At 41.4% G+C, this 10,741-nt stretch overlaps 1 protein-coding gene across 1 annotated transcript; it reads left to right on the top strand.

Moving 5' to 3' along the window:
* The first annotated feature begins 355 nt into the window (after positions 1–355).
* Positions 356–10,000, top strand: LOC148420620 (sialoadhesin-like). Its single transcript, XM_088419731.1, has 11 exons — positions 356–414; positions 3,404–3,769; positions 3,912–4,121; positions 4,198–4,548; positions 6,246–6,485; positions 6,973–7,245; positions 7,366–7,623; positions 8,463–8,705; positions 9,210–9,300; positions 9,391–9,448; positions 9,818–10,000. The coding sequence occupies exons 1-11, from the start codon at positions 363–365 to the stop codon at positions 9,893–9,895; spliced, it is 2,220 nt and encodes a 739-aa protein (XP_088275857.1). The 5' UTR covers positions 356–362; the 3' UTR covers positions 9,896–10,000.
* Positions 10,001–10,741: the final 741 nt, after the last annotated feature.

Here is a 10,741-nt window from a genome sequence, read left to right on the forward strand (position 1 = left end):
CAATTGTATGAAGAATACAGAAAATTTGACAGCCCACCATATGAAGTCCGACGTGAAATGGACAATTGTGTGTCCATTTCATATCAAGTAGAGGGAAATGCACAATCTAGAATGGCAGGAAATGATGAAGAAATTATTTGGCCTGATGCACCTTCCGTATTTGCAACTACAGTCTGCGATACAAGTTCAGTCTCTAGGGGCGATGCACAAACTTTTTCCATCTATTGAGGGAAGAGCAAACGTGTGAAGTGTGAAAAGTTGAAACGAGGAAACAAGGTTTTGCGCGTACTCACAAATTGACATGTGGTTGCGCCGATCTATTGACAAGCACTAGTATGCTTACTGATAGGTGAGCTGCAAGGATGAGCTGGACGGCACACAGAATCTTTTTCCTTTGGCTCTTTGGCGTACAAGGTAGCACTCATCTACACTGGCACATTTTCAGTCGTGCAAGCAATGTTTTACTTCGTTGCCTTTGATTTTGTGTAACTGTTCTTTGAACCTATAATAAGCATCAGTGATATTTTCTTGATAGTTTCTGACTCTAAATTCTGTTATACAGAAACAAAAATAACTTTCAGCTCTGAGTTGTGGTCTTTGACTTTTTCACAAGAATAGGTAACAGGATCACCAGCAGAGACAAATAATCCAGGTCCAAATAGTTAAAAAAAAACTTAAAATCTGACACAGCTAAAATGCGGCCAGGTTTTTACTTCCTGGATGCCCCATCTCTGCTCACCATTGACAAAAAACAATCATAGTGGACCCGAATCATCTTCATGCATTGGATAATCGTCAAGTCTAAAATAGAATTGCAACTAAGTTTCTTGGGGCAGCCCGAGTAATATGCATATATGTGAGGCGTTTTCACAAAATCAGGCTTATATCTCGGAAAATGAAAACTGTGGTAGTGATGTATTACGATTCTACACGTAATTACCTTTAAAATGATATGCAATACATGAAGGTATCTAAAAAAATGATGAGGTTACAGCAATTTGAATGTTGCCAAATTTCTAGTTTTGAGTCAAAAGCATTTAAAGTTTTGGCATGTTCATCTTTTTATGGTGTTTATGGTAATTTCTAAAATTCATACACTTCACCTACAATTGGAAATTTTAGGCTGCTGGGAAATGAAAGTGGAAACCTTAAGGATGGGATGTCTTGTAGTTCCCGGACTGTTCAGTTTCTTCATCATTTATTGAATTCTTTGTTCGTATGACTTTGTGATTTCTAACGGAAGACTGCTGACCGGCTTTCACTTTTTTATGAAATACATACCTTACACTATCTAGGTTGGGTGTTGAGCCGCCTTCTTTGAATTTTACCATGTTTGTGCTTAGGGTCACACGGGAGAAACCACCTATTGCACAGGTGTCGAACTCCAGTCCAGGAGGGTCTTCCTGCATGTTTTCTGGATCTCTCTCCCCAGGTGTGTTGGGGAGAGAAAGTCGAAAAACATGCAGGATACCAGCCCCCTAGGACTGGAGTTTGACACCTATGACCTATGGGATCAGAGTCGCTTGTCAACAGAGTACTGTCAGTAACTTATGGAACCCGCTCCCAGCTGTCCACTTGTTGGTAGCAATCGCGTGGAAATTAGAGACAGCTTCAATTACCTTGAAATGAAACCAATATTTCAAATAATCAAAGACAAAGTCCTGATGACAAAGCTCCTGGTCTTGCATTGGAGTTGTGAGAACCAGACATGAACAAGGACATAAGACCCAGACTCGATTTGTAGCATGTCCTTTGGGAAAATTCCCAGATACCGCAGAGATTTCTTGGGGAAATTACCTGGAACAGATTTATATTGACAGTTCTTGCACTTGTTCCCCAAACTGAGCAGAACATAACACTCATTGCAATGTGCGAATCACTTCCTGCTGTTTCAAACATCCGTTGACTGATTGCAATCAAGAACTGAGCTACCATGGAGACTTATCACCACCTCATCGTGCATACACAGCAAACACGATTCATATCACATCATCTTCCTGGAGCCGCAAAGGTTGAACGGAGGTAAGCAGGGTATTCTTACAACACATTTCATCTTCAATCTCAAAGGCTTCTTCACGTCTAAATATAGAGTGCAGAGTATTCGTCTATGTGTCGAGTTGTTGTCGACTGGCAACTAACTCTATAGAAAGTTCCTCTGAGAATACAGATCTAAACCACCTCCTACCATCTATCATCTTAACTGCCAAATATTGTCTGATTTAGCCACTTACGACTTGTTTTGTCATAAGTCAGGTGAACCACGAGTGAATGACAAGTGGAAATGCAAACAATCATCAACTGACCACTCCCATGGGACATGCACAGCAGACACATATAAAGAACCTATGATTTAATGCCAAATCTCTCAAACTCTCATCTTCCAGGGCTGCAAGCATGCATGTTTTTGCTGCTTCTCTCTTAAATACACCTGATTCAAATTATTAGCCCATTATCAAGCTCTGCAGGAGCTTGAAAACGATCCTAATCATTTGAATCATGTGTGTTTAAGAGTGCAGCATAGAATACATGCAGGATTGCGGCTCTCTAGGACCAGAGTTTGAGACCTATACTTTAATCTGTATCATAAGATTTCAAATTTTCCGTGGTTAAATAGGTTGGCAATTTATTTGCTTAGGAAATATGAGTCTTCTGGTAGCAACAGCTTTATGACATCCTTCAAAAGCTGGCCAGACAACAAACAATAACAAAAAAGCTAATGTAACCTTGGGGTATGTAAATATGTGCAAAACTGTGATTTCACAACGTCAAATCTTTATTTTTCTAATTAACGTGTACTTCCAGCTCTGTGCTCTCTATCAGGTGCAATTGTGGGTCATTTTGCAATGAATAGACTCTTGCATTGGCAAGTTGCTCCATGCAGTCTTCTGTGAAATGATGACAATCACAAACGCAGGAAAAAAAAAATAAAATAAAATAAAACGTTACCTAATAAATGAAATGTTGTTCTCATTCTCAATCTCATTCCCCCAACTCCAGCGTACAAATAACCACAAATAACCTCGGGGGTTTTTACGCCACACAGACAGTATGAGGGCCTTCCTGTAAGTTCAGACTTGTTCAGAAGCTTTTTTTATCTGATCACGTGAGGGCCAGTGCTAAGTGCGCAGAATAATCAAAGAATTCTTAGAAAAGCATCAATGAAGGAAATTATTGCTTTATGATGAGAAATTTACATAATAACATGGTTAAAAGCTTCAAAAAGTTGAATTTCCATGATGGGGGCCCTTTAAAATTGAAATGTCTTCAACAATCAAGAGTCCAGTTGCCTCCGTTCAACCTTGAAGGATCACCATGAACTGGATGGCTGAGAATCCATGTCGGCATCCATTTTACGTTTCCACCAGGGGTCTGTTGACTACGTTTGTGATGTTGTGTATTCCAGTGCTGCAGGGTCTGAAGGGGAGACCCTGGGGAGGGACTTACCATTGGATTAAGGTTTGCGCCCTGACAGGATCAACGGTGGAGCTTCAGTGCTTCTTCACATACCCGCCAACAATAAATGGACAAGACACCAGAGTTGAGAAGACACTGTGGTTCACCAAAGAAAACGACCATGGGCCTGAAGATCTGAAGTTGGACCCTCAGTACGCTGGTCGATTGCACTTTAACTGTCATGGCAACTGGTGTAGTTTGTCAATAACAGAGCTTAGAGAGAGTGACTCGGGCGTGTACAAGTTCAGATTCATAACCAATGAACCGAGTGGAGCGGGCTACACCATCATGCCAGGAGTCAATCTCACTGTCACTGGTACTGATGCTCGCTGAAAACCATAGCTGTATATACAGTAGACTTTACCTTAACATACGTAAACATCACTTTATGTTGAATGTCTCTGTTTTAAATAAATTAGTGTTGACACCAGATCTCTGTTTCTTCCACGCAAATGCAGATCTCAGCGTACAATGGTATAGATCTCACACAAAATCTCTTAGTTGTGTCAGCAAGTGCAATCTGGGGCGCTCTACTTCATACACCTGGTATGAGGATGGAAATGAAATCTCAGATGAAAATTCCGCAAACTACACACCGGCTTCTTACTCAAAAAACAGCTACTCCTGTGCGATCAAAGGACACCAGCAGCTTGTGTCTCCTCCAGTGTGTGAGTTGAGTCCTGCTGCTTTGGCTACTAGCAATTAGCTTGACACTAATGCTAAAATGCTTTTTCAAACTTTCAGGTGTGTCCCGCTCTTGTAACAAGGTGCATTACAACACCAGGAGCATCTGCGCCCTCAGAGGCTCGTCAGTGGACATTGCTTGTACTTACAGCAGCTACCATGAGGTCAAGTTTAAATTCTGGTTCAGTCTCGATTTTAAAAACCTGTGGACCAATGCCTCTGAGCCTCAGGACCTCCAGTTGAAGGACCTGTATAACGCCCGTTATGAGTTCCCAACAGAAATTGATGGACACTCGACTCTGAGAATCAAACACGTGATGGAAAATGATTCTGCTGAGTATCTCTTCAAATTTGCCACACAAGATTTTGAATGGATGAATACTTTACCTGGAACCAATTTGACAGTAACAGGTACAAAAAAAACAAAACAGTAATTCCAAACATGGAATGCATTTATTTTGAAAGGTTCCCCAATAGTGAGGCCATTTTTTTTCCACATTTTTCTGGTTGTACGTTTTTGGTTTTCACGTTGCTTACACCGCTAACTCGTCAAAAATTTAGTTTTCCCAAATAAGAACATGAGTGTAGACATTGGACATGTTTTCCTTTTGGAATTCTCAACATCATGGGGCACAGGTGTCAGTCACCTGTTTCAGTTCTTTTGTTTAAGATACGGCCTTCTGAGTCTGGTACCAGAAAGAGATATAAACATTACAATGTTAAATCCTCACTCTGAAAACCCCCAAAGCGTTATCTTCATTCAGTTATGCATTTATAAGAATTTCTTACATTTTCTGAGCTCTCCCGGACCTGCCCGAGCAGATAAAATTGGTTGCAGGCAGAGGCATATTGAACATACAGTAATAGTCCTTCTTACCGTCTCTACAGGAACCCGTGCCGCCAGTGCAAGACTAAATACGCACCGGCCATATCAAAGGAGACGTTCCTGTTTTTACTGTAATTTTCATTACAGATATGGGTAGGAGAGGTTTTGCACCGAGTCACCGAAATAAACCACCGCATTTCATTTATTAGTTACAAAGTTTTACAGTAGAAAATTTCCAAGTGCTTTAGGATTACACAGTTGGACAATAACCTTTGTGGTACATTAGTCACCCACAGTCACCCTTGAATGTTCTCCACCAACTCTATTTCCCTTTTTGAAAAGTCATTTTATCGCATCAATGTGAACATGGAGATCCAGTTTAGAAGGCAATACACAGGTCCGGTTTACTTATATGAGTCAAAATTTAGGTCAACTCCAAGGCCATGAATTCTGTTTGGGAGCCAAATTAAGAGCTAATTACATTTGTTGTTGCAATGGCTACAGCAAGCCTGTGAGCTATAAAACTCAACAAATCCTCAAAGCTTTTTGTGATTTGTCTAGAAATAAGAGAACACCAACCACCAGTCCATGGACCAGTACCGAGCTGGTCCGTGGATTAACTGGTCCAGGGCCCTACGAACTTCAAAATAATGAACTATTTCTATTGCATGTAGTATCCGAGTCTGAAAGCTATTTTTTAAAAAGCCTTTAATTCTGAAAATTGGCCAATTCTCTTTAAATCATTTTGTTCACTTGAGCGCTAATCCTTTACTCGCAAATAAGTTAACTGAGTAAGAAACCGACATCTTTGGGAAGGGAACGGCCCAGTCAAGAGACAGGTGGCGAGCCTACAACATCTAATTGAAAAAAAAAAAAAAAAAACTTAACAGGCAATACGAGGAGTCCTACTTGAAATAAAGACCTCACGCTAAGGACTTTGAATGCAACTTGTCCAAAAAGGTTCTGCAAACTGACAAGGAATGGATCCTCTACTGTTTTGTTACCGAGCCAGATGAGCTTGCAAATGGCGGCAGCCTCAAAAGTATGTTTGAGTCTTCCGACATCCCATCTGTGTGAAGAGAGAAACAAGCTGATGGCTCCCATTAGTTTGGCACTAATGCAAGTTAACGCCAAGTAGTGACCGGTTAGTGGTGATAAAAAGATTTGGGAGCCCTGGTCCAGAAGTCAAATGAAGGGTTTTAGACTATTTTAGCCAATCTCCAGACCTTAACACTGGAGAATGAAACTCCGGGACCAATTTGTTTACTACTCTTGCCTCCAGCTCTGCAGGTGCAGGTGAACGCTTTTAAAGTGGAAGCCTCTCACACAGTGGCTCATTTGTCATGTCACATGAGCTGCATTCCGTCAGCAGATGTGTCTTTGTGCTGGTCACGGAATGGTGACCAACTGGCTCGCTGCACCTCCTTTCATTTAAGTAAAAACCTGGAAATCGTTTTAAATTCGGGAGACTACGTCACCTGTGAAGCAGAGGGATATCCACTCAGCATCTCTCCTCGCCTGTGTGAGTTTATTTTATACTTCTATCTTAATCCTTCTGCAGTACTTTTGACAATTTCTGGGTCATTTCAGTCCACATATTTTAGCCAAGAGATGGCACACCCCTCGTGCCATGTTGAATTTTGACATGTTGTCACCATCTGGGTCAAATTTCAGCTCTCTATGTTTTCTTTCAATGCTTTCCCTTTTATGTGAAATACATACCTTTAGGGTAAAGATCAGAGGATGGGACGAAATACCACAAAAGGGTTGATAGTGAAATTGATCGCCATGATGATACTTGCGACAGAATGCTCCACTGCCCCATTTAGGTAATTTGCTGACCACTCTTATCAGGGTCAGTGGTGAATATCATTACTGCCATTTGCTGGACTGGAGTAGAATAGTATTAGCATGTATGTCCTGATTCAGTTGGATGTTTATGCCTTGGTGGAGGTTTACTCTTTGCCAATTGACATTTGTCTTCATATTTTTACCTCGTCCCCCTCCAGATGCTCCAAGAACCCCTTTGGTGTCACTGAGTGATCTTGATTACATCCTGGAGGGGCATCCACTGATTCTGAACTGCAGCACTGGCAACACCTTAGCTGAACACCGCTGGTACAAAAGATCGAAACATCAGCCCTCACTCAGTCAAATCATGGGAAACGGATCAATGCTGGTCTTCAGCTCCATCAGGTCTTCAGACTCAGCTGAGTATTACTGTGTGGAGGAGAACGAACTGGGGAAGAAGACGTCAAATCTTGTTGTAATTGATGTGAAGTGTGAGTACTGTGGACTTATGAGTGCCCCGACATACATGTGTTGGTGTTTACATGCTGTCGCCAGCTCAAACGCTACGTGAGCTTCAGACACAAAATTCAGATTCCAATTGTGCTCTTCAGATGCTCCAAGGTTCTCATCTTTGCGGGTGAGTCCATCAAATGTTACAGACGAGGGCCAGCCAGTGGATCTGACTTGCAGCAGTGATGCTAACCCAAGCGCTAACTACACATGGTACAAGGACCAGCAAATTCTGCATCAAGGACCAAAAAATCATTACCGTTTCATCATCCACTCACTACATGCTGGAAGCTTCTGCTGCAAGGCCCAAAATACATATGGGCACGTCAAATCTTCACCAGTTTTCATAGATGTCCAGTGTAAGCACCAGTGTTCAAAAAGTCTTAAAATTTAAAATGGAGGTCCATTGTAAGTTCCAGAGATCATACAGAGGTGTAGTTTAGGTACCAAAGTCTATTTGGAGGTTTAACTTGGATATCAAAGTCAATATGGAGCTCTAGTGTCAGTCTGAATGGGAAGATTTTAAACAGTTTAGGTCAATAAGAGAGACTGGAGACTGAACGCAATCTGAGTCAGAACAAGTGAACTTCTGCTGAAGAGAGAAGGGTGTCAGCTCGGTCTAACACGTTTTGAAGATAGCCTATCCTCTTCTGTCTTTATTACCCCTTTGAGTAGGGTGTGGGGCTTCAGAAAAGAATCCACGCGCTTTTGTTAGGTCAATTTGCTCTAGGTCCCCAAACAGTCTGGGGGCTTTGAGCAAATCTGCAATACCTTGTACATTTTTTCATCTCTAGGCAACAAGGTTAAGATGGGCCAGTTTAAGTACCAAAGACAAAATGAATGTCCAGTGTAATGACCAAAGCCAATATTGAGGTCCTGCTTGGACATTAAAGTGAATATGGTAAATTGTACTCCCATTTATAGAAACTGGGGCTTATGTATCTTGCTCAAGGATGCTTTGACATGGTCACAAAGGCTGGGGGATTGAACTCACAACCCCTGAGCTGCGACATAAGCACTCTACTGCTGAGATACGCCGCCCGTTATATGGATGTGTAGTTAAGATATCAAAGTCAAAATTCTGGTCCAATGTGAGTCCCCAAGTAAATGTGAAGGTCTTGCATAATAAGAAGAATCGTCATCCCCTTGTGTTTGTTTCTATGCGATTCTCCAGCGTCAATCTCATCTGGTTGTTTAGATGCTCCGAGGATTCCACAGTTGTCTGTGGTTCTGCCCACTAAGATAGATAATGGAAGCTGGGTGACTCTGACCTGTCGCAGTGACGCTAATCCAACTGCTAACTACACTTGGTACAAGGAGGACATGCCCACGCCTGTGGCGTCAGGTCAGAATCTCAGCGTTGGGCTGTGGGACATTGGCGCTTATGGATGTGTGGCCGCAAACATCCGAGGGCAATCCCGGGCCACAATATACATGGACGGTAAGCGGCAACATGACCTCTTGTTAGAGAACAACAAAAGGTTGCTGAAATATCTACTTTTCTAGTCACCTGAAATTATTATTATTATTATTATTATTATTATTATTATTATTATTGTTATTATTATTATTATTATTATTATTATTATTATTATTATTATTATTATTATTATTATTATGTGCTGCTCGTCTTTCCAAGGTAGCCTTTTTTTTTAGAATATGTCGCGAACAACTAAAATGGAGATGGCAGGCCTCAAATGGCCCTCCGGGCCACAGTCTGGATACCTCTGACTTAGAGGTGTAAAAAAACTGTCTCAAGTCTTTGATGAGGCTTCATTTACGAGTTGACATGATATAGTTTCATATCAATTCAAAGAATATGTGTTCGAAATTGTTGCTTAACTTCTTCAGTTTTTGGTTCCTCCTGAAATTTCACTCCAAAGCCCTAAACTCACATTTTTTTAGGAGGTTAGTGTGACTTGATTATCACCTTTGCATTTCATAGTAACATCAGCAACAGTAAGAAACAACATCATCAGGTTGAGTGTGACGCTAATGATCCTGATCTTGGTGGTCTTACTGGCTCTCTGCATGAGGTACAAAGAGAAACTTTGACACTCCATCCTCAAAAGGTGCATCTTTCTCACTGTGTCCAATGTTGATGTGGTATTGCTGAATGTGTGCAGGAAAAAAACACGCCCATCCTCCAGAAAGCAACCAAAACAACTCCAACAGCAAAAAGAGGTATACCCTCTTCCTGGATGGTTTTCACACTTTGTATCCAGATGGATCGGTGCAGAGTCTGCTCAGATGCAGACTCTGTATCGGTTTGTCATCGTAACCACTCATTTTATCGGTGGATCTACGTTCCTGCTCTCACTTATGGTCACTAGCCTTGGGTCAAAATATCTGAAGAACGAGATTCTGGATACAAGCGGATGAAATTAGCTTGGATTGGATTGGACACCCCCCCCCAGGGGATATGAACGAATGGGCTGGGGAGAATAGAGTCTGGGTTTCCATCCTAAACTGTTAATCCAACAACCTGACCCAGATGAGCGCTACATAATAGATTGATTGAATCCAGAACTAATATTTTCATGTCGTCCTCAGCATTACCACCATGGGGACTATGAGAACATCTACGCTTCAGTACTGACCCACAAAGATCAACAAGAAGACATGCTGTGAAGGATATCTTGACTTTTAACAAAACAAACTTGCCTCTGTTCGTCACACATTATAGCGCATTGTTATTTGTTTCTTTGGATTTCTAGTGATCATTTCTATGCGTATCTATTCATCTCAGTGACATCACACCAATTGAATGGGACCTCCTGTAAGTGCCTCGACTGTCTGGTGATGCTGTGACGTCATCAGTTTTCTCTGAGGGATGAATAATGGCCTTTGGTGCCGAAAAGATTTCGACGTGACCCGGTGCTAGGCAAAATTCATTGGCTCAATTAAACGGCAATCGCAAAATTGATGGAGTTTTGGTCATCTACAGTGGTATGAAAAAGTTTGGGCACGCCTGATCATTTTCAGAATTTTTCTGTATAAATCATGGATGGTTTGGATCATCAATTTCAGTAAAATTCATCATAAAGCAGATAAACACAGTGATATTTGAGAAGTAAAATGAAGTTCATAGGATTTAAAGAAAGCGTGCAATAGTTACTTAAACAAAAGTAGGCAGGCGCATAAATTTTGGGCACCCTTTGTTGTTTTATTGATTTGAATACCTTTAGCGCAAATATTGGGGGGAATTATTTGGCAAGCTCTTTGACCCATGGCCTACATCTTGCTTCATTGCTTCTCAAATAGTGGGACTGGCCACCCTGGAGGGAGCACCAGGTGATGCCAGAGGGGGCGCAGATGACCCGAGAGAAACAACTTTGTTTTTGTCATGTGAAGTATAATTGCAATAAAATAAGATTTTTTTTTTTTTTTTTTTAGTTTGAGGCACTTTGATGCACTTGGCTGATTTTTTTTATGTTTTGGACGAAGGGTGGCCAAGTTCGGTCCTCAATAGCCACA

Source organism: Hippichthys cyanospilos, chromosome 7, assembly GCF_059441005.1.
Source record: "Hippichthys cyanospilos isolate Australia breed blue-spotted pipefish chromosome 7, RoL_Hcya_1.0, whole genome shotgun sequence".
NCBI classification, from domain to species: domain Eukaryota; kingdom Metazoa; phylum Chordata; class Actinopteri; order Syngnathiformes; family Syngnathidae; genus Hippichthys; species Hippichthys cyanospilos.

Excerpts from the sequence above, each read along its gene's own strand:
- LOC148420620 (XM_088419731.1), top strand. The coding sequence starts at position 363 with ATGAGCTGGACGGCACACAGAATCTTTTTCCTTTGGCTCTTTGGCGTA. Across the intron at positions 3,770-3,911 it reads AGTCAATCTCACTGTCACTG|ATCTCAGCGTACAATGGTAT; the intron begins GTACTGATGCTC and ends ACGCAAATGCAG. Across the intron at positions 6,486-6,972 it reads CAGCATCTCTCCTCGCCTGT|ATGCTCCAAGAACCCCTTTG; the intron begins GTGAGTTTATTT and ends GTCCCCCTCCAG.